This window comes from Falco punctatus (genome assembly GCF_963210335.1).
Source record: "Falco punctatus genome assembly, chromosome: 6".
In the NCBI taxonomy this organism is placed as follows: Eukaryota; Metazoa; Chordata; class Aves; order Falconiformes; family Falconidae; genus Falco; species Falco punctatus.
In genome coordinates, this window is record NC_137585.1 from 38,956,716 (window position 1) to 38,981,184 (window position 24,469).

A 24,469-nucleotide genomic window follows, 5' to 3' on the forward strand; every position below is an offset into this window, starting at 1 on the left:
AACTTGAGAACTTAACAATGATGATATGTATTTTCTGTCTCCAGGTTTATTTTCAGAGGCAATTTCTAGCAGCATACATAATCATATCCATCCATCCATCTGTATATTGTTTCTCTTGGTATTTTTAGTTTCAGAAAACAACAAATTTTCATATACTGTATGTTTATAAAATGTTTTTTTTTTCCTCCTTTTTTTGCTTTCCTTTCTTTCCAGCATCAAATATATATTCCTTCCTCCAGTCACTATACTCGTGGTACTGTCAAAATGTGTCCTGTTCTTTTCATACTAAGAATGGAACACTAATTGTGTATGAGGTAAGTGCCTCTAGACAGAGACAGAAAATAACTATAATGATATGATAAACATGTGTCTGACAGTCACTTCTTTGTTAACTCATGCTGTGAGTCTTGCTTCATATGATAGGAAAAAAGTGTGTTTACTTAAAGACCTGCCATTTCACACTGGGTGAACACCTTATTTAATTTTATTGGTTGTACTATTTTCCATAAAGATATGTAAATGTCATCATTTACTTAAGGCTGGATATGCTCCAAGTGCAGGGTAGGGTTCAAATTGTAACTCCAAGTCATACACTGTCCATTAGTTGCATTGGGAGCTTCTGATTCCACATCAGGACTACTGTGTCTCCCTCTTCCCAAGGCCACTCTTCTCATCCTGGTTTCAACAGAAAGGAAGTGTACAAACTGAAGTACAGGGGTTCAGGATCCCGATGATGTGTTCCAGCATCCACATACAAGGAAATTCAAATGTGGCCACAACTTGGTTTATACCTCCCATTGCTTTTGGAGCAAAAGAAACCATCAGACTTTTTTTCTGGCACAGAGCCTCTTCATTCTGCACTAGGACACCCATGCTGAGCAGCACGCTGGAGAACAGAGCCATGGCTCCAGGGAGGAGTAGCCACCGGTCATTAGAGGACAGTCTTTCCCTTTGCTCCCTTATGGGCAGCCTGCAACAAACTCTTCACTCCAATAGGTACCATAGTGTGAGGGCACCACTTTTACAGACATTCAAGGTTGGAGGTAAAGCTGAAATGTTCTATATTTCCTGACAGTGATTTTGTTTTATATATTCAGGAAGGAAGCACCTGGAGCTCCAACTGCACCAACTACAAGTGCACAAAGGCTGCTGCAGGGGCTATCATACTGGGATCAAGTGTTGTCTGTCCCCCTTTTAATGACAGGGAGTGTACCAAGGTTTGTACTTCGGGTACTTTGGGTGAGGTAAGTGACAATAACTGATCTGGAGTTTGGCTTACACTTGACAACACATGCATACCTCATGCACTTTCTTTAAACTAAAGAAGTGGTAAGTAAAAACATGTAAACGAGCAATTCAGTCTTGTTTGCTGTGTTCCTGTTTGCTTTTTGACTGCCAAAATATCTGTGAGAAGTATGAAAGTTTGTTTTGGGTCTTAATGATGACTGCTTTTAAAATATTGTGGAATTGGAAGTATGCTTGACTACCACTATATAAAGTGCTAACCACTATGTCTGATTTCTGTTTGGAATTGCCAAGTTCATGGTACACATTCACTAAATAAATTGGATGAAGCAATTCAGAAATGCTGCATATAAAAGTGGGCTATATTAAGAATTCCCTAAGTTGTGCAAAGATTAGAAAGATGACAGAGTGTATATAAACTTTATTATCTCTTAAACTAGACTTTGTATAACATACCATAAAATAACTGTCACACCTGAAAGGCTATCTACCTACTTCATATATCTAAAAATGTAAATTTGGCTTACTTATATAAACTGGTTTGAAGAATGTGGATGCTTTACATACATTACGTGTTTGTTTACAATTTAATTTCTAACTTAATACTTCTCTAATTTTGTAATATTTCTTATCATTCTTGCACTTGCAGTATGCCATATATTTAATATAAGCTACTAGTAATAATAGAGCAAATATACATGTAGAGAGGCTATGTACCATTGCTGCCTTGACTACAGATTATAAATTTAGCATAATTTATAGGACTTAGCATAAGTCCTACTTATCCATTCCACTTGTTTAAAAAAGTCCTTATTTCTTCTAATCCTGAAGAAAGCATTTTATCTGAAATTAATGCCTTTTCTACTTTTACGTTATGCTAGAGTTTCTTGCCTGGAACTCTTTTGTCACTACCTATTAGGATCTTTTCTAAGTAATAATGATTACAATTTTAAAGAATGGAGCCCTAAAATTAACTTCCTGAATCGATCTGACCTGTTTTTCAGAGGTGACGACCATAGACTTGAATCAGTAGCCAAAGAGAAAGCTCTTCTGACAGGCAGCTCAAGCCAATTTAGGAATATGGATTTAAAGTGCTGAGTTTAAGTGCTTATTTAAAAAGTTATTGAACAACTTACTACATAACTTTTTCTGTAATGGGATAAAAAAATGCATGCTAGCATGAGAAGATGGAAGCTTAAAAATGTCTTTGTCTGGATTGTAAGAGTGCTGTTTACATTCAGTTGTCTGCTTGATACGCAGTTCTAGGTTATGCACTAAAATTGTGGGTGCCTGTTTCTTGCTTGCATCCATTCTGACAGATTCCGACAGCCTCTCCCCCCACGCCGCTCTCTTTTAAATGGCCATTTTCTTCACATCCATACATTTTTACTTTCTAGCTAACAAGTACATTTAGCAGAAATCAAACCCAAAGATTATAATTGAGAAAAAGAATGGTTCTGAAATTCTGCAGTTAATGTTCTCTTTTAAAAGTGTGTATACATATATATCTATATTAAATGTTGTAAAGACCTACTTTATTAGGTATTAATTTTCTTCTTGACATATGATCAGTGTAAATCCTTTTACATCATCAGCAAAGTTACACATACACATTTTTTAAACTATCCTCATGGGGAAACAGATGGTAGCGGATGATATGAGAAGATGCTTATAGAAACTAAGTGGTTTATTCAAAGGAGACTAGATGAGATCAGATAAGCAGTGAAAAGTCAATGTCAAAGGCTGTAAAGAATTTGTGAACCAAACCTTCAGCTGATACATAACTGTGTAATTCTCTTGATTTCAGTGATACTGTTTTGTATTAGTTGGACATCTTTAAAACCTGAAATGTCTTGAGATATAATTCATCTTTGCATTGGGCACAGTCTTTTTTGATATATTATTTTATTTTCCTAGAATGGAGGAATTGTGCAGCTGTATAATGATGGCTGCTGCAAGACCTGTAAGTGAGAAGGCTGCAGTATGTGCTAGTTTGGTTTTGGTTTTGGAAGGCTTGTTTTTTAACTTCAGTTGCTGGGACATAAAGAAGGGAAAAGCATGCAGTCCACCATAAATCACATAAAATTTTTATAGTTACCTAACCACTCCTATTAAAAGGTCTTGCTTCATTTTGGCTGCTGACTTGGTGATTTTTAACATTATTGTTCTGGAGTGTAACCAAATCTTTCCAAACATGACCCGTGGAAGATGAAAAGTTATCCTGATTAAAATAATGAAAACATTCTCTTTATTGCTAATCTGACTCTAAAATATTGCCTGTATGATTTTCACCATAAAAGATAAGGATTTTCCCGCCTGAAATTGATTCCGAATTTGATGACGTTTTGAAATACATCTCCAAACTTATCAATTTATTTTGTATCACTAGTATACTAGTATGTATTTCTAAGGCCGAACTACTGGAATAATTTTTTCAAAAAAAATCCCAAATGAGGAAAAGTTGTAGTAATAGTGATGTTAGCAACCCTTATATAAAATTGACTTTTTAATATCTAAAAATACGTTCACATATTCTGAATATGTAACTGTAAAATATGAAGAATTGTGATGCAAGCTTATTATAAAGGTTTCAAAATTTATGCAATTTTAAAAGCCTTTTAAGAAAAAACTGATTTTATCTGCAGTTTTGACTGGGAAAGGTTTTATTATCAAGATATATAATTATGCATACATAAAACAGTGTTGTGTAAAACTAATTGTGTAAAATGCCACTTGTTGAATGCCACAGAAAATCCTCCCCTTTTTTTGGCCTTTTTGTGTTCAACATTAGAGTCCAAATATATAAACAAATTAGTCTTTGGAACTTTTTTAGACAAACCTGAACAATATTGAATAGGAAGTCACAGAGTTATAACCATATATTGCACAGTTATTAAATAAAATTCAGAAGTGCAATGTATTGTAAATAATATGGTGATTTTAAAAAAGAGGAAATTTTAATATTTACCAAATATGGAACAATACTCAAATTTCCAACTTATGCAAAGCTTTGAAAGTGAACCACAAGTATTGTTGTTCTATTGTATTCAAAACAGAAAATAAAAGCTGTCTTAATACAACATAGTATTTTTTTAATGAGAACCAGCATAGAAAAGTAACACACCAGAATTGTGCTAAAATCTTACTTACTAGTCAATTACTTCTTACTTACTTACTTCTCTGATGAGATAAGCTATGTTGAAAAATATTTAACTACCCCACCTCCCCAAATTAGGCTGACCTTATTTAGAAAATTAGTCTAAAGAACTATTGGCTACTGGTTTTCTGTTGACCAGGAAGATTTTTAAATTTGGCCATATTCTGTGGCCTCAGGAAAGGCATCGTTATACTTCAGAAATACTTGCTGAGGTGGCTGCTAAAAACCCAGAAATAATTCAGAGAATTATATGCTATTTTATCTCTATTTTCATTTTGTTTTATTTTTAACTAAAAGCATGTGCCCTTGTGGTGAAGCCGTTAAAAAGTACTTATAAGAAGAGCTTGCAACACCTTGGGGTTTTAATGGGAACAAATAATCTTTCCAAAAGAGCTTGATTCAATGCATGCAACATGAGTGCACATATTTAATTCTTACCTTGCCATAGACAGAATGATTGCAAAAGTTTGGTTTACAAGGAAGCATCATTGTAGTTTTGTGTTAACCAGGAAAGTAATAAAGCTTAGGCCATCTTTAGTGAGACTTGAAGCAGCTGCAGTTTCTAAATTTGAAAGACTAACAGGAAAGCTCATAATCTTTTGCTAAAAGAAAAATTGCAGCTGGCAGTGTAAGAATTAATGAAATGTCATTTATATAAAAATGTTTTTATTTCATGAGAATCTTATATTCCTAATGATTCTGCCAGGCTCTGGGTTGGGTCTATTCCCTCTGCAATTAGTCCAGTAGTGTCTACTAATAGTATCAATTGTGAACCAGGTATTACTTTTAATAATGTATTTTTTTTAATAATAGTGTAAGCACCGCTTGATATATGTGTATAGTGGTCATCAGCATTAAATGTTAACATGCAGTTAACGGTGCTGGGCCTGATACTGAGAGATGCTGATCCCCTCTTGGCTTCCCAAACCAGCGGTTTTCTAAAGCCTGGTTAGGGTTCACTGCTCAGCACCTGTCAGGATTAGGTTCATCCACTTACGGTACATGCTGCTGATGGTCCTTCCTTCGGTTCATGTCTGAAATTAGTTTTAATACATGAACTTACTGTACAGGATAGCTGTAATACAATATGTTACTTTAAAAAACATCATCATCCTGAATACTGTTACCAAGGGATTCTAAATCTGATCCCAGGTCTCTGAATTTAATGACTGAACTGTTTTTGTCTTGAATAGAGCAAGAGTGTGCATTACTGCCTGGTCTCACCTCTGCAGATACGGATTTACGTTGTATTTCTTTGTAACAAATAACATGTTTTACAAAGTCATGAAAATGTTGGGGGGAGAAAAAACATACAATTACAATCCTGCGTTAATAAACACTCTTTACACCAGAAATTACAGAATGTTACAGAACTGTTGTATTAAGATCATAATTCTTTGTTTTTAAGGATAGGTAAATCACAGAAACTCCTTACTCAAATAAGGAGTGAATAAAAAAAGCATACCTGGTACTGAATGCAGATCACCTCAACAGTTGAAAATGGGAGAGAGAAAAGTATAGCACCAGAAGTTTCATTAGACATCAGCACCTTATATGTTGAAATGCCATATACCTCTCTCTGTGACTTGTACAAGTACACAGATTGCATAGGCTATACATATTCATGCTGGCAAGTGCTTTCTGATGGAAATATCACAGGACTTGTTTTTATTAAGTGTTGCTGAGAAAGGAAAACCAAGATGCTTCAGGCTAGCTAAGACCTTCCATTGTACGGTGATCTGCTAGCTCAGTAACAGAATCTTGTTTGATCCTGCAATGTGCAGTTTAAAATCTAGGTGTACTCTGCGGCCAGCCTAATTTTTAAATACTCACTGGAGCTGTGGTTGCAGAATAACTTGGTTACTCAGAGCTCATTTCTCTTATAAAAGTGCTCACAAGCTTCTGGTGAACAGAAAAGTTGTTCTTTTTGTGTACACCCAACTATGAAGGCATGTGCTGAAGGTGGAGAAACTCTTCTTAATAGTGCTTATTATTTTATATGCTGTATGTCCAGAATGGTTGTGTAGCAAAACTAATAGATTATTTTGATGGGTAGTGAAATAGGACATCTAAATAACTGCGGTTACACAGATAGTAATAACAGTCTGATATGGAGTGCAGCATGAAAGATTGTACATATAATTGTTTCGTGTATTACATTGTGATTTTTATTATGTTAAAAATGGGTTTGCACTGTACAGCTTTATTTTTCAAATAAAAGAAAAAAAACTATCAATACTTCTCAGAACGTACTTAAAAATGCAGTATTTCCCCAATCCCAGATGCGTATGCTAACTCAGTGCTACATGCTTCAGTTCTGGTGGTAAAAACTGCACCATGTTTAGGAAATATATGCATCTCTGTTTTTCAAAGCTTCCTTGAATGACATCTTTCTCAAAAAATATACTGAAATTATATAGTTCTGTTTAAATTTTAAATATTCAGAAGAGTCATGGTTGTAATCACATTCACAGCTTTACCTTCTCAAATGTTAAATTCTGAAAATTTTCTAAAATACAGAATCAAAATCTTATTTACATTCAATATTCCTATTAAAACAGAATTAATTCTAATAGTATTCAAAATTACTTGAGACATCTTTTGTCTAATTGCTTATATTTGTCTTGCCATATTAAATTTAAATATAATTTAAATTCATGTATTTTAATGTTTATAAACTGTATAGTTTAATGGGCCACTTGATACCTCATATGTGCCAGCTATAAAATTGGTAATTCTCCACAGGAAGTATTTATTCCACAGAAGTATTCATTAATCTATGAGATTGTTTTTTTACTAAAAAATTATTTAATTATGGAAGTAATAGTTTCAGTGTGTACATTAATAAAAACAAAGTATAATTATTAAAAATTATTTTAATTGTTTCACTTTTTTAGTAGCAAATACAGTACAAAAATGTGTTGATTCAGTATGCATTTTCTGTATTTTATTAGGTAAAAACGAAGAAAGAATTTTCCAGAAAATGATAATCAGGACAGCCATAAGAAAAAATGACTGTATAAGTCAAAGCCCGGTAAGCACAAAAGACCTGTGTTTACTGCTGGGCATATGGCATACAAAATCAAGTATTAAGAAGTGGGTTACAGCTATCAACAAGCAACAAAAAAATCTGCTATCTTCTCAAAAGCAGACGTTGACCCTAGGAATGTTATTCTACTCATAAATGCAGTGAAATTAGCTGTTCCTATGGCTGAAAGACTGAGCCCTCCTACCTGGAAAAACATCTGGCTTCAAATGAAAAGTACACAGCATAATTGCTTGTGACTAACAAAGGCATTGAACTCTTCACTATGAAATAACATTCCACTCCAAAAGAGGAGTAGAAATGCTTCCACTTAGGATGTGATGGAAACACTGCTGCATTTGTCTTTGAAGACCTTTACTCTCTGGGTGTCTTCTCCTCCACATAACATGTGTCTTCAAATCATAAATTCATTTTCCCATTTATTTATGGGTCTGCTTAATACACCTTATTTCTCAGCTTCAGTGTAGCCCCATCTAAAAAACCCAGGACATGTCCAAGCAGCAAATGTGCTTCTCACGTAGAACTTCACAGAAAAGCAATTGACACAGTATCTCAAGAATGCCAAAGGCCTCTGGTAAGATTCTGTCAAAGAACCTAGTCATATGGGAAGAGGCAAAATATCATCACATATTGAAAGCTGAGCAGGTTAATTTCCATCCTGACAGAATGTCAACAGTGACATGCCAAAGTTTAATAGTACAAATAACAGTGTGTGGTGTATTTCTTCAGTTTTAGAAGAAGAGTGAGTAATGAGAGAGTATAAACATGAAGATGAAATTACAGTTATTTGCCATAGTTAGAGCAGAGAAGACTGTGGAGAGCTTCATAGTTGCTTCAATAACCGAGGTTACAGGACAGCAATATGACAAAATAAAGACATGGTATTGACTAAAGTGAAGAATATTAAAAAGGAAGATTTAGTAAAACCTCATAGGTTTTTAAGCTAGCTGAAAAGGACCTTGCTCTTGCATCCAGTTCTGTGAAAACCTCTGGTAAATGCTTTCCTACAGACAGAAATGCTTAAGAGTTATGACGTTTAGGGAATAGGATAGGAAACAAACTAATTCTAATGTCTCTTTCAAGCCAGTGGTACAATACTATCGAGGGTGCTCTGTGCAGTTATGGTCCCTCTATGTTGCTGCAGAACCAAAGAGGGTTCAGAGAGAAGCAACAAGAATGGTGGCCCAGTCATTCCATGAATGACACAACAAATGAAGCCTTCCTTTTTATGACTTTCTATCGTAGATTCTTCATTTTTTCTTTCCCTCTGCCCACCTTCCAAAAAGACCTACACCCATCCCACCTCCATCTATATTATGACCCCCTTTCCCCAGTATCTTCTTGTTCTCCATGTCTTTGATGGCTGCCCACCCTTCCCACAGTCCAGATTCCCTTACCCTTCACTCAGAAGTACCTCCAGGTTTTCATGTCCTCAGAATCTCTACTCATATCCTTAGCTCCACTTCCTTTCCTCTCCAGGTCCCCCATGCCAAAACCCCTGGCGCTCTGTTTCAATCACTTGATTCTGGCCCACCAAATGGCAGTATCTGCTATGGCTGGTTTGCAATTACTTAAGTGTTCCTTGGCCATATTAATGGCGTCAAACTTTGGATAGGGCTGAGCAGGATTACATTTAATTAATCAATAAGTGACATTATTAGTGCTTAGGACAAGGTCTTTGTTTTGCTCTGTCAAGTTTCAGGAAAGCTGGAAGAGTAACCTTTTGGTCTAACTTGTTTGGAGATGGCCCATTTGTTCACAGGCTGTTTGGAAGGGAGTGGAGCAAAGCATCTTTCATATGCCTTGCTTGCACAAGAAACCAGATTTAAAACTATCACAAAAAGACCTAGATCTAGTACAGCTGTTCTCTGTTTCCTAGCGCTTCAACTCTGCTTATGTTTTAATTAAAAAGTATCAATTTCTTTTCTGTCAGTATCAGCTAAGATGACTCTTCACATGATGTAATAGCGAGAGAAAGCTTTGCTCTGCTGAAGTCTAGAGCACAAATAATTGCATAGCCAGTCTCTGCCATTGCTGGTTTGTTACTGCATCTACTTTTGGGGTACATTTGCTAGTGGTAACACAGCTAATATTGGTGTGCCCTTAGTCACAAGCAGTATGAATAAAAAAGGCCAAAGCTTTTGCACTGATACACTTTTCCTCTTGAGCATTCAAGAAGGAAAGACTTTCCTTCATTTTGCTTAGAAGAATTTAACTTTTCAGCAGTTGAAAAGCATGAAAAGAACACGAATTTAGCTACGCTGTTTTGAAGTTATTCATTTGTAAACTAGGGGTTCTATTTTGGTATCCACAGCACAACATTTTGCTCAATGTTAAGACAGAATACATGCTTAAACAACCAAAAGAAAAGTTTAATTAAAAACATTATTTAATATGTGTCTACACTTGGAATATATGAATTTTCAGAAGATAATTTTTAAGACCAGAGTCCTTTTCAAATGTAAAAATGAGTTCTAATCAGAAAGAACTTTGAAATGTAATATTTTTATAACAAAATTTAAGATGTCTAATTTCAGTTCTTATTTCACTCATAGATAAATGTGGCTTCTTGTAATGGAAAATGCCCATCTGCAAAAATTTTCAATGTCAATATTGATAGCCATTTAAGATTCTGTAGATGTTGTTGAGAAAATGGAACACGTCATCTGACCGTGCCACTACGCTGCTCAGGAAATGGCACTGAAATTATGTACGTCATTCAAGAGCCTATAGACTGCTCATGCCAATGGAACTGATCGTTACTGTGGGTACAATTTAACCTGAAGAATTAAAATGAGTTTTCTTTCAACAGACTCTATTTTATGACCCTGGATGGCCAAGTACTCTGCGGGGGGGGTGGGGGGGGTGGGGAGTGGGGGAGAAAATGTCCTCATTTATGCTTTATAATGTAACTTTTCACAAATTGAGTAGAGATGCTGTTGTTCATTGTTCTTCAGATTTTCTTTTTAAACATTGGCATGTGCAGAAAGAAAAATATAAATCCTTTGAACAAGGTATACTTTAGCCATCATTTATTTCTACTCAGTTGCTTTCTGATGAGCAGTTGAAAGCTACTTAATGTCTGTGTTTCCAGTGTTTCCTTAAATTTTGGATTGTGGCTACCTATCAAAGTTCAGAATTTCTCAGTGGTTCTTTTCCTTTTACTTAGAAACTTCCAGCTGAGAACCACCACTGGTCCCATGTCTAAATGGGAAAGAAACATATTAGGGTTTTGAGAATGACTGAATTAATTTATTAAAACATAGTGGGTTCAACTGAAACATTTTTTACCTTGTTGGAAACTCTATCTTTTGTCCATTAAGCCAATGTCAATACTCTGCTTACACTGTAAGTCACTGAGAAACACAGCTATGGTCTGTAAGTACCTGCAGTAAATCTCCAGAGTATATAATAGAATCATAACAATGTCTTTAAACCTTAGACATTTATTTAATTTTCATATCTATGATAAATATGAAGCATGACTAGGCAAAGGCTGAAGAGTTCAAGCTTTTGTGCCTTTTTTAAAAATATCTAAAAGCTGTTTCTGACATGAAGGATTCTATTTTATACCCATTTTATTGTTTCCCCAAATAAGAAATTGTCCACCTACTAGCTGTAGAATAAGATTCTATGTGTATATATATATTTATTAAAAACACCCAGGACGCTGCACATTTCAACTATTCATAATGGGTTTATTCCTCTGTTTTCCAGTTTGAAAATTTGTGTTCAGTGTATTTTTATAAAATACATCAGAATTATTCAGATTTTTTAAAAAATACTGACATTTGGACAAGTGACTGAGTTTAGGATTTGTAATTTTTGAGTCTGGGAGAAAAAAATCCAGATAAAATACATGTTTTGAAGAGCTCAGGTGAGCTATTCATGTTCAATCAAGCTGTGACAGTGCATGATTCAGCACCTTAAGCTGAATATACTCTCCCTTTTATTAAACATACTACATAACCTTATATTAAAAACTAAGAATACAATTTTAGGCTTGTTTTTAGAAGATTACTTTGCTTTATAAACCTGCTGAATGAAAATGGTTTAAATAATGGCAGTATTTTCCTTATAAAGGAAATTGTTTCAGAATTAAAATTCTTATCTAAAAGTCTGAAAATATTTTGACAGTTTTTGTTGGAAGCTGTCATCATTTAATAACAAAAAGGTCGGATTATCACATTGGTTTATACAATGAAAAATAAGCAATACAAAAGTTAAAAAACCCTTAAAATCCCAAGCGATTTTGCTACTTTGTATGAAAAATCTTTAAATGTTTGTTCGATGGCTTATAAAGAAAAATACCATATACAGTGAATTCAGTCTTTACTAACAAGACTGTCGTCTACTTACCCATCTCCTTAAAAATAGTGACTTGGTTTAAAAATTAAAAATTATATTTTCAGCAAAATATTTAACTATTCTAAAGAAATAGTGATCACCTAGCAATCAAAATAAAGTGCCGTTTTGAGAAAGCATATGCTTTTTTTTGCATGTTTTTATGATTTGTATGGCAGACATTTCAAGTTGCGTTATATACTAGGGCCTAGAACCTATATATTCTGATATTGCTGTCAGAATTTGTCTAAAGAAACTTTTCATGCAGGCCAGAAATGTAAATAAATCATAGTCATAGCCATAAAGTTTGTGTACTTGCACAGCAAATTAAAAGGATAACTTTTAAAAGAGTAATATATCCCAAGGACCTTTTGATTTATTAACATAGAGATAGGAATCCTATATACATCAAGAAAGTTTGGCTTGAAACTTAATGAATTTAGCATTTGATAAATTACTTAAGGAAGCTTCTACAAGATAACATTTTTCCATATAATGACCAAACACTTGACGTGCTTTGATTGAACAGCTGTGCTTTTTATAAGCAATGTGCTTTTCTAAGATTTAGAACTGCATTTGTAATTAAAGATAAATTAATAAACATTATTTTGCAGAATGATAATAAATCAGTGTTGATGCAGTTAATTTACCTGTGCCACTGAAGATGAACAATGATGCAAAATCTTAGACAAACCTGGAAATTATAAAAGCAGTTATGCCTAACATTAACTCCATGATAACCTGTAATAGGAAAAATGGTATTAAAGGATTTTTTTCCCACTTACTCAATTTGGTATTTTTATGTGCAGCAACAATCAGTAGGAACTTTGTCAGGATCCTCCCTGAACCCTGCAGCAAAATCTTACACCTTCAGTGGGGCTGGATATGGTCTAAGATTGCCTTTCATTTTACAATTAAACTCCAAATTCAGGCTGCTTTGGCCTGGTCAGAAAGTGAAGACCTATTAAAACTTGTGAACCATTTTCTGGACAGCCACCCCGTCCTGCCATCACCTCCATGAAGGTGACACTGCTGTGATGTGGTATGTTTTATATAACGTGAACCAGCCCTCGCAGGCCTTGCAACGGATAGAGGGTTTGAATGAGCCTGTAGTGTGGCAGAACAACTCTGCTCCAAATATTCCTCCACAAATATAAACATAGATGTAGTTCGTGGTTCTGTCTGCATGTCCGCATCTCTCTTCAACTATGCATTTCTGCCTCAGCCCCCAGCCTTGAACTGTGTGTGACCCTGTTTGCACAGGCGTCTTCTGAGCTTGTCTGGAAAGCTGGTTCAACTCAAACCCAACAGAGTTAAATATCAAAATTAATTAACTTTGTTTATTATTGACTAAAAGAACTTTAACAGCCACAGAGTTCCCTCCCTTCTACCCCCTCTGAAACTAAGACTCAAATAATTACTACTCCCCTAAAGAGCTGGGAATGCATGCCTCTCTCAGACTCCCACGCTGCCACCGGAAAACGCGTGGAACCAGGGAGAAGCTGTGTGCGTGGCTGTGCGCATGCCTTGCGCTGCGGTCCTGCTGTGCCCTGTCATTTCCCCCATCTGTAGCTGGCTGCATCTGTCCTTCATTCCTGCCTTTCCACTGCTCTCTTCTCCTACTTGTGCTTGCGAAAGGAATCCCACGATATAAAGGCTTACCTATAAAACTATGCAGATTCTTCTGGGGATTAATGTCAATATATCTCTATACTTACAAGCAGATTGTAACTGAATATCCCTGTATGAAACAGTAAGGCTTCTGACATATTATTTATGATATTTGACTTTTATAATTGCATTGCCCTATTACCAGGTCGGTTGTTAAGACCAATTCTTGCCCCAATATGCAATTAGAATTTGAGGCACAGCTTTTAATATTGGCTTTAAGCCACTTACTGTGTATTTTCATTAATAAAATCAAAGACCTAGAGTATAGCTATACAGGCAGCTAATATTCTCATTTTTAGCTAGCCAAATCTGTATACTAAAAAGCAAAAGTAAAACTTAATACATTTGCATGGTTTCTTATTTTTCATCTTTGCAGGCAGAGGTGTTCCCAAACACATGCATCTGTGTATTGGTGAAAAAGCCATTTGCAACTGAGGTCTTTGTTACCAGTTTATTTTGAGAGCAGGATCGGGCCTGAAGTATGGGTTTGAACACAGTTACGAGCCACATAACGTACTGGAAATGGAGGTGTTTACAGGAACGCACTCCAGGGTGACAAATGGTCACTGTACTGCTCACAAAGCTTCAGCAGTCAGAAAATGCTGCTTCAAATGTGGCTCCTTCCCCCTTCTTTCACACTCATTTTTTCCTGACACAAATTCAGTTTTTTTTTCTTTTGACCTTCTGCATTGCTGATAAACTCAGCTTACAGAGCCTGGATAATTTATTTATTATGCATTGGTCTGTATAGTTCTTTCCATCTCTTTTTCTTCCATGTCTCCTTTTATAAGAATTTAAAGGACATATCCAATTTCCAAATACTACAGATGTTCAGCTTTGTGTAAAAACTTACTACCAAATAAATGCGTAGGTACCCATCAGGAATACTATGGCAGTGGGTAATATTGACTTGAACTAATTTTTTCAAGTTCTGTCCCATCAAATCTTTTTCCAGAGGTTACCCTGAAGTTATGCTGCTGGTATAATCATGTACAGGTGTATGTCCTATGGAAAAATCCCACAGGCTCATATTCTAGCACAGGGGACAAAACATGAACATAGCAACATAGCAATCATGGAGGGGCAGCATGAAGGCCAGAACATTAGAAGAACATTATTATAGTTACAGCAGGCTGTTTCCTAGATTAGGTTGGATTTCACACTCCCAACCGTTCTGGGAAATGTATTTTCAAAAAACATTCATGACCTGAAGGTAAAAGATCTTTCAAGGGATTGACTTCAGTACTTAACATTAATGCAAAAGAAATAAGGCTTTTACTGAGGAAAGATTATGGTCAAGAGCGGCTGTATGTAACATTGTGTTCTAAATTTTCTCTAACCTTTCTTTAAATGCCAAGTGGAATGCGCAAGCTGCCTATAGAAAAAGGAAACTTGAAAAATTATCTGTTGTCTTTAACAAGTCACCAGGTTGGAAGAGCATGTTCAGAGTTGAAGAATAAACTCTAGCAACTGCAAACACGATTCATTGCCTAGTTCTTTGGCAGCCACATACTGTCCATTTTAGAACTGCCTTTTTTTTTGCCTATTTTGAAAAATAATTCTGTCTATAGGCCAATTAGATGGTCATATGCCTATCAAAATCAGTGGTAAAAGATCCCCTGAGATCAGAGATTTGAGAATCTCACTCAAAGGAGATAGTCTGGAAAAAAAAGTTGTTTGTTTTTTTTTTTAGAAAATGCAGTTTCTACTTTCACAGGTAGTTTTTGTATGAAAAGTGAGGGAATGTGAAGAGCCTCTCCTATACTGATGTCGCATTCTGGAGAAAACCAGTAGTGAATGATGTTAAAACTTAATCAGTAGAAATGCTGAATAAAAGGAAAATGGTTATGTTTTAGGGAGTGTTCTTTTGATTAAGGTGGAATGTGACACACACACTTAATTTAATGAGGGCTCCTGCTGTTGTCTTAAAAATTGCCCCAGTAATAAAGCCTCCCTTCATACTTGGGTGATTGCAAAGTGCTTTGGAAAAAAAATTTGAGCATGTCTGCTTTGTAAAATGGATGAATAGGCAGCAGCTTACTTTTTGGCATTGATAGCTAAAATAGCATTCAGGTGATACACCTGTGTGTGCTCTGCATGTGTGTGTTTCTCAGACAGAGAGACTGACTGTTTTGAGATCAGGCATTTCATTGCAGCAGCTTCTGATTTACTGTGTTTTTCTGAGCCTGGGTAACATAAAAGCTCCAAAGTGGTATTTTTTCTGGTGAGATTAAGCCTGCCTTGTTTACTAGAAGTTCTAAATAAAGCTCTAACTAAAAAACTGCATTCATTATTTCACAATTCAGAGTCCAGTTGGATACAGGTTTTAGGAAGAGACCCCAACCCACTGCGGAACAACATAGTATCTCAAGACAGAAATAACATACTATGTGATGATAGCACCTAGGAAAATACACAGTAAATAATATGAGTGTTGCTCATTTTCATGGTATATATATACAGTGGCACTAATTTTTATTCATTTTGTAATTACTTTGTCGGGAAATAACCTGGGAGCAACTTTCGTATTTTGCACGCATTTATTTATAAAGCCCCAAAGACATGGCTATTACATGTAAAAGAGTTGAGTAACATCTGCCTGCTGAGATTTTAAGATGGATACATATTCCAGGGCAGGTACATGACTGGGAGCTGCTCGGGAGGGTCGCTGCATGACAAAGCACAGGCGCTCCTCACACATGACCAGCTGGCTGCACCCAGCCCCTCAACACCCCACCTCCCTTCCAGTGTCGCCTTTCACCCCAGCACTGCAGGAATAGTTGGACTGTGCCTTCATATACGCATATGCATGTATCGTAGCATTCCAGCAGTTTTTTATTTTAACGACGTGTTATGGGGACTGGGCTCTCAGTGGCTCCGCAGCGCGGCCCCGCGCCGCCGCGTCCCCTCACGCCAGCCTGTGCCGCTGCCGGCGGGGACGCCCGCCTCAGGGCCAGCCTGGTGAGGCTGCACCTCAGGGAGCGGGAAATATCTGGGAAGCTTCGGATTTGAACCCACACGACGGCTCCGCTGCGCGTTAGGGGGGCGGAGGGCCCGGACCCGCCGCACGGCGCAGCCCAGCGGAACCCGCTGCTCCCGCCTCGGGCCCCGCTCCGCCGCGCGGCAGCCGGAAAGGGCGGGCAAGGCCACAGCTAACGGGGGCGCGGGCGGGGGGCTGGAAAGCGAGGGAGGGGAGAGGAGAGCGGCCAGCGCCGCAGCGGAGGCCCCGCACAGCCGCAGGTCCCGCTCTGTCCGCCCGGGGGAAGTGGAGCGTCGTCTCCCCTCACCGGGTAGCGGCTCTCCGTCTCGTCGGCTCTGGCCTCGGCCGACGAGCGCTTCCCCCGCGCTCCCTCAGCTCCCCCGCAGGGCCGCCGGCGGGAGGGGCGCTGCCTGCCCGCGCCGGGCGGCGACAGCGGCGGTTCTGGCTGCCGCCGTTCACGGCCCGGTCGTCTGGGTGCTGTGAAGATTCCTGCCCGGAATCGCGTGCAGTAGTTACTGGCTAGAAACTGAAGAAGTCCTCTGATAAGTGGATGGTGTGCGGGCTAGGAAACGTACGGGCTCTGCTTTTGTATTGAGAAGCAGGATTTTCATGTTCTGTAAGCGATTTTAGACTTGCTCATGCAGTTCCTGGTGCTATACTGGTTTGTGCCTGTCCTTTGATGAGCAAACTCAACAGAAATTATCATAAACTTAACGCCGTTTATATCTACCCCTCTTGGACACCCTGGCAAGATGTGTCAGTGGGTTCTGCAGGAGTGCTGCATGCGTCCACAGAAAGGGTTGTCAGGCTCGTCGTAAACACAGATAAAGAGGCATCTTGCTGGGAACGTGTACTGTGGGAAACAGCCTGAGTCTCGTGAGGGAAGTGCAAGGTGTGACGCTGATTTCAAGGAATTTCAGTTCAGTACTCCCTAGTAAAACTTAAAAAAATCTGACACACATGCACACACTGAGGAGGTTTTTAAATGACTAACAAACAACAGGCACATCCACAGTTCAGTGAAGTTCAAGGATAGCTGCCTGCTGATCTCAGGAAACTTTATATGAGGCCTGGGAAGAGGCAGGGCCAGAGCAAAGACGCGAAACTCGGGTGCACCATTGGCTGCTGCTTTACCCATGTGAAGTATAAATAGGTGAATATGTGTGTTAGTTTTTCTCTTCTTATGTCTTGGGCATTGTGACACATTTTTGTTCTGAAGCTGTTGTGATTCGAACGCAGGCACTGGGACTACAACGTTTCTCTATGGATCAAACAATTCTTCTCCTGCTTTTATTAAAATACATATTTAAGGTGAGACGAAATAGTTCCTTTTTTTGAAGGTGGATAGATATTCTAATTGAATGTTGAAAATCGATGGTTTGTGATTTCATCTGCTTTTTTGTCATTCTGGCAGTCACAGGGAACTCTCTGTTATTTCCTCTGAGCGTTCCCAGCCTTCCTTCTGTTTAAATTGTTGGAAGCTCTTCGTCTGCTTTATTGCCTGCTGCTTCTAGTTCAGTTTTGTTCCCCAGAAGAAGTAAAAGACACTGGCATCCTTAAGTCCGAAGCTAGCTCATATTGCTGTGTAAATTGTCACCTTCTGGATACTGCAGAGACATGCACAGTGATGCTGGAAATTGAAGGTCATTCTGGGACCCAGGGGTATACTCTGGTTATGCCTTTAGGAAGTGTACCTCTGCAAGAAGTATTTTACTTTTGGATCCAAAACTGCCATTTGTGGGTTAGTGCTTCGTGTTTAATTTGACTGTTATTAAAAGATCCACGTGCATAGGAACTACATGTAATTTTCTGTACGCTTTGCAATAGTCTTGTCCATTTTTATCTAAATTTAGTTTCTGTACATGGAGGCTTATTTTACATTTAGCATTTGCAGCAAAGGTGATTTTAAAGCTCTTGTCAATTACTGGTATAAATACCACTCCATTCCTTTGCAGGTGAGAGACATGTATTTGGAGTGCTGAAATGCTGCTGTGGTATCCAGCCGCCTGGTATATTCCTTGAGAATATTGTCCTGTTGTGCTGGCCAATTTTGAGCTTGAGAACAAGTGCTTTTTTATGGAAGCCGTCCTACAGCAGTCAGTGGTCTGCCTCAGGGAAGTTCTCTGACAGTTGCAGAGTAGTTGAGTGTGTCTGGTTCATAAGGATGGTGGTATGGGGTGAAATAAGAACTTCAGTGAGTTCAGTATCATACCTCCAGCAGTGGCAAAAAGCAGGTCCTTGGGGAAGACTGTAAGAATAGTATAATATGATAATTATCTATACTGTGTTAGTTTCCCATCGTTTTCAGCTTAAAGTCTTGAGATGTATGGGGTTGCAGTGCGTTTGGTGAGCTGCAGTGTAGTTCTGTTCTATGAACTTATCTGGCCTCTTCTGAAGCCCACTGAAACTTGTAGTACTCATTTTAAGCTTTGTCAGATAAACTGTATAGTGAAAAACTGCCTCTTTTTTTTTTTTTTTTTGCTTTGAATGTGGAGCATGCCAGCTATGTCATCCTTCACTGTTCTTGTACTTGAAGGGAAAATGAAATATCAATCTCTGCTCACTTATTCTGGCTACTCAAGATTTTATAGACCTCTGTTGTATTTCCCCTCAAGTGCCTCTTTTTCAGACTGAGAAGCCTACTTGAGTGGTATGTTGAGAAGTAGTCAATAGAAGTAGTTGATAGCAGCAGTTATTAAGTGTTTGTTGTTTAGGTTTCTTGGCTGGTGTGTAGCTAGCCTGAAGATAGACTTGAACCTTAGGTCTTAGTGGTCAGTTTAATTTTTCTTTTAAAATTGCTGCAGTCTTTGGGTAAGGGCCTAAAAAGAACTGACAAGGTGCTGGCAACAAAAAAGGACATTCTAAATCCTTCTTCTCAGATATAAATACAGTAAAATTTCTTTGTACGCTTGCAAATTCAGTTTTTGGTTTTGGGTCTAGGAGTACGGATTTAAGTATGGTAAAATGGCATATATATTGTTGATGGTGGAAAATTTTTAAAAATGGTTAATTCAGTTATTGGAAAATATACTTCTTTTAAATTATCTTTAAAAGCAGACTTTCTTGCCCTTTGGATTGTCTGGACTAGATTGTTTTCAGGGAACGCAAGCCAGCTATAGACTCATCAATTAAAGCCCTGCTACTTTTCATGGAAAAGTGTTCTGTAAACACTTTTGTGTATGCCATCAATGTTAGTCCTGTTTGTCAGTTCAGGAGCTTCCAAGAGGTGGTATGTATCCTCTTATAAAGGTTTTATAGAGATTAAAGGCTTTATAAACTTTATAAAGTTTATACTTTAAAAAGTATGATCTGAACTCTGAATGTTAAGATCTCGATAGATTTGTAGTTCTGTTAGTTTGTCATTAGTTAAAAGAAGTTACCTTAAACCAAAGTGAGTTCCAGAGTATACTGTATTAAGGAATAGGAAAGCGCTGAGTGTTTTTGCTTTTTAAGTTGCTTTTTTTTGTGTGGTTGATTGAGTTATAGAATAACACAAAGTATTATAATAATAAAAGTCCTAACTTTTATTTTGGTATACTAAGGTTCCTATTTGATTTTTGTTGTTGTTTTTTTTTTTTAACTACATTTTGAGTTCATTGCTGAGTGATGGCATTTATTTGTTTTCCCAGTTCATACAGAAAATAAAAATGGAACTTAAGTTACATAACTGCAATCTTTTAATAAATATTATGTGATAGGAATTAGCATCCCATGCCCCAATTTCTCTGAATTTTAGAGGTGTGACTCAGGTTTATATCCTGTTAGAAGGAACCCATAAGTTTCTGGTTCCAGATGAAATTCAACCACAGAAGGAACCTGCTTCTCTAAAGAGCTAAGCCAAAGTCCTTCAAAGGTATGTAGAATTATTAAAAAAGTAGTGTCAAAAATATGGAAGACTTGTGCCTAGAATGAGTTGACCTCTGTAAGAAGTTGAAATGCCGAATGAAGTTTGTACTGGCACGTCTTAATTGGATTGGTAGTGAGGTGTTTAATAAACGATTTCTTTACATCCTGAATGTTGCTGTTTATTATTCTGAGATATTTAGAAGTTTTGAAAGTGATGCCACTAAAGTTTTTACCGTGTAATGTGAGAATAGGGCTGAGAGCTCCAACTCTTGACTGCTAACTGTGATTGCAGTATGTATATTGCAAGTGAAATCTCTGACCTTGTTTCCAAAATAATGACAGATTTGTTTTCCTAGTAGGACATACTTGAGTCAACTGACATGGTTTGGCCATCTGTGGAGAAAGAAAGAAAAATAGAGCCTGTACCTACAGAACTTGTAACAAATTATGAACCCTCTCTGTCACACAGTACAGATGGTGATACTGCTTCATATAAAACCTGTTGCTAGTTGACAAGTTCTGGGTAAAAGTAGTTAAAATTGACAGAATTTAATTATTTAGGTAGAGGTACATTTTCTACTGAATTGTATTCATGTATGTTTCTGTTACAGGGTTCAGAGAGTCTAGACTGTGACCAAGTGAAAAAGCCTGCTAGAGTAGTTTTAATGGAGTGGACTGAATTGCCCAAAGGAGAGGATCCAGACTATTATATTATAACATACCAGCAAGCAGATGCTTTCAGTCAAAAAGTAAATTTCATCAATCTAACCGATAAGTAGTTCCATACATATTTAAGCTGTAGGTACCAGTAGTTAATAGCATTGTTTGTTTGTTTTTCTAAAAAAAAGTAAAATAGCAAATAAAGTTTGGAAAAATTGTACTGAATTCTGTAATTTATGTCATTTATGTGTACTCTTACAGAGTCCTATTGAAGCCTGTTGGTCTTAAAAGACTCTCGAGTATCTTGGGTGTATAAGAATAGATAGGCATATGTTCAAAGTTAAGAATATGCAAGTTTTTCAGTGTACTGTAGTTTGAGGAGGAGTTTTCACTTCTCCAGGAGAGGCACAGACGCTACCCCTAGATGTCTGTGGGAGGTATTGTTCAAATTCTGGGCACAGGATGTTCTAGAACTTAAAGAAAATATGGGGATTTTAATAGGAAGATGTTTGTTAATAGTTGATTTCTAAAATGTTTTGTTTTAAATGCGTTGGGTATTTTTCAGTTTAACTGCAGCCTTAAGTTTTCTGTGCTGTAATACAAGCTACCCTTTCAAAAAATTCATAGATCAGTTATGAATTGTATTTTTATTACTTTTGTTATATCCAGAAATTCTTCTAACTTGCAGAATGTAAGAAACATCTCTAAAGTTGAACAGAAACCAGTCAGTACTACAGTTCTGCTTGAGGAAAATAAGAAGTATGGTATTACAATAGAATCCCTAAAAAATGGCCGAATCTTAAGTGTAAAATCATTTCAGACACGTAAGTAGAGTAGCACAAAAATATTCTGGTATTTGGTATATTTAAGTCCAATACTGAAGTTTAAGGAAGTAGGGGTTGTAATCCTGAGCTTAGTCATGTATTGAGAAACTTTGCCTCAATGTATTTTTACAATCATGAAGAGTAGAAGGAATAATTTTGTATTGTAACTTGTTTGGTTAGTGTGACAATTCAGCAATGTTTAACTGATGTAAAAGTCTGGGAGACTTTTAAATGTTACAGGCTTTGCTATACTACAGTAGTTCTAGGAAAAGAGATTTATAGAAGACCACGGAGAAAGTTACTTAAAGCCTGGCAGTTTCATATCAACATGGGGTTGTGGTTGTCTGTCATATATAAATTAAAAATATTAAATATTTTTGTTTTCACATCATAAGAGTCCCCCTTTAAAAAGGGTTAATGAATAGCTTGAAGATCTTAGTATTGTGACTACCTGGGACAGACTTCTAGGAGAAGAACTTGTCAGTCTAGCCAGTGAACTTATAAAAACATCATTTATAGCTGTAAATCTGTTCAGGACCACAAGTGCCACTGATTACTAGAATGACAGGGCTTTCTAATCTTAATTTTGTTAATCCCTTTAAAAAAGTTTATAGCATTACCTTTGCGCACATTACAAACTCATACTAGTTTTGGAATACAGACTAGAATCTGAATACAAACATCATCACTGTGAAAAACACATAGTAAGTTGAAAACATTGCACCAACTGTTGACTCTGCTGATGCGTACATTCAGCAAGCTACAGGAGATAATTCATGGTTATGCTACTAATGTGTTACTGCACTTGACATTTATTACTTAACTGATATTCTAGCAAAGTCTGTACTTTTACAGTTAAACATTCCTTAAACTGTGCACTTATATTTCTGGTTGCTTCAGACATAAATTTACATACCATGACAATAAAGAAAAGCGTGGCTGCCTTAATTGTTCTGTAAGACATTTTCTGGTTTGATACTACCTCTTTCTTTACTGTGTATATCCCTCATAATTTCTTAAAAGAAATATATAATAATGTTAATGCAATAAAACTTTAAGCTAATTATTCCCTTGTTAAAGACAGTATTTATTTTTTTCTTGGTCTACTAGGTGGAATTTCAGAAAATGACATCAAAACAGTTGTGACAGCTACTACAGTGTCTTTTAATTGGACTACACTGACCAAAGAATTTTCAGTCTCCATTTCACTGAATGATACTTCTCAGATTATAAAAAACCCCAGTGGATTCTTTGTATGGACTAATTTGGCACCTGCCACCTTACATACATTTCAGTTTATATTTGAACAATTGCATCTTAAATTTATAAATGTGTCTCAATCACTGGACATTCAAGCTGAAACAGGTATATGTTAGAGTTTGTTGCAGTCACAGTGAATGCAAGGGACCACTGCATATTTTCTAGATGAGTTAAGATTAAATTGTAAAAAGCCTGTATTCCATTTTACAATTTATAATAGATGTGTGTAGAAGAATTATAGAAGAATGAAGGCAGGTTAATTAACATAGATAATACACAGCTATGGGCTGGCTTCAGGGGTGGTGGGTTGGCTGATGTGGATAACGGCTGGTTCCTGTTAAGCAGTTACATAGCTCTAAGTCTAAGGGGTATGGAAGAGGAGCTCTGGATGAAGAGAGACCTGGAAGAAGTGGAGAGAGGATGTAGGAGAGACAAGGAGAGGCCCTGGGAGAAGCAGAGAGGAGAAGGGGGTCCAGATGAGGAGAGGCTGGCTGGAAGAGGAGCCTGGAGAAGGAAGAACCTGGATATAGCAGAGGCAAGAAACAGGATGAAGAAACAGCATGGACAGTAGATGAACTTTTGAAACCTTGTGGGGGATTGGTGGCTGTGTTGAGGCAAGGCACAGGAACTACATACAGAGGTTAACCTGTTATGGGATGGTAAAAGCCTTGTTGCAGCCGGCTAGTTTTGATAGTGCTGCGACAGATGTGCTTTGTTTCATTTCTAGAAAGATGAAAGAAATTGAATGCTAATAGCATAGGTTATTTCTCATTAATTTTTCGTAGTAATTTTAGGAGCAAGAATTCAAATTTGTATGTGTGAATATTTTAAGCTAACTACTTTTTGCAGTCTAAAATAGTCAAGTGAATGTTGAGCTTAAGCATTGTAATTATTTCAGTGTATGGATTGAATTTGCTCTATAGTTTCAATGAAAAGACAGGGAAAATCCTGAATGTGGTAAGGATTTGGAACACTCTTTGCCAGTGTTCAAAGTGAATGGTTTTGTACTGCTGAGTGGCTAACCTAGCTCTGCTGTTTTGTTAGAAGTGCTGTGAAGGAGGAAGGATTCTGAATTGTATAACTTCATTGTATTGTATAACAATTGGATAACTTCATTGCTTTAAATGTGCTATTCTGACAGTGCAATTTAAATTCTTTAAAATTAGGAACACAGAAAAAGGATTGTATAGGCTCAAATTCAGGGAAATAGTTATTTTTTAAAAAACTCAGGAAACTATTAAAACCATCTTCAGTTGTTTGTTTTAACTTCATATTAATTTCAAGTTTAAAATTTAAAAAATGAACCATTGGACACTAAGCTTAAAGAATGAATTTTCTCCTAGAGTAGCATAAAAATTAATGGATCTCTTTTTTATTTCAGTGGGTTGTAGCTGATACTCTTAATTCAGTCAATCAGATTTTTTAAGACACTCAGA

At 37.0% G+C, this 24,469-nt stretch overlaps 1 protein-coding gene across 1 annotated transcript in view; it reads left to right on the top strand.

The window, feature by feature from the left end:
* Positions 1 to 24,469, top strand: part of PTPRQ (protein tyrosine phosphatase receptor type Q) — a 176,051-nt gene that overhangs the window by 6,084 nt on the left and 145,498 nt on the right. Inside the window, exons 3-5 of the mRNA XM_080393299.1 lie at positions 214 to 21,038; positions 21,638 to 21,773; positions 22,884 to 23,138. Of these exons, the coding sequence (XP_080249425.1) occupies positions 20,886 to 21,038; positions 21,638 to 21,773; positions 22,884 to 23,138 (544 nt within the window). The 5' untranslated portion in view covers positions 214 to 20,885. The remainder of the gene's footprint in view (positions 1 to 213; positions 21,039 to 21,637; positions 21,774 to 22,883; positions 23,139 to 24,469) is intronic.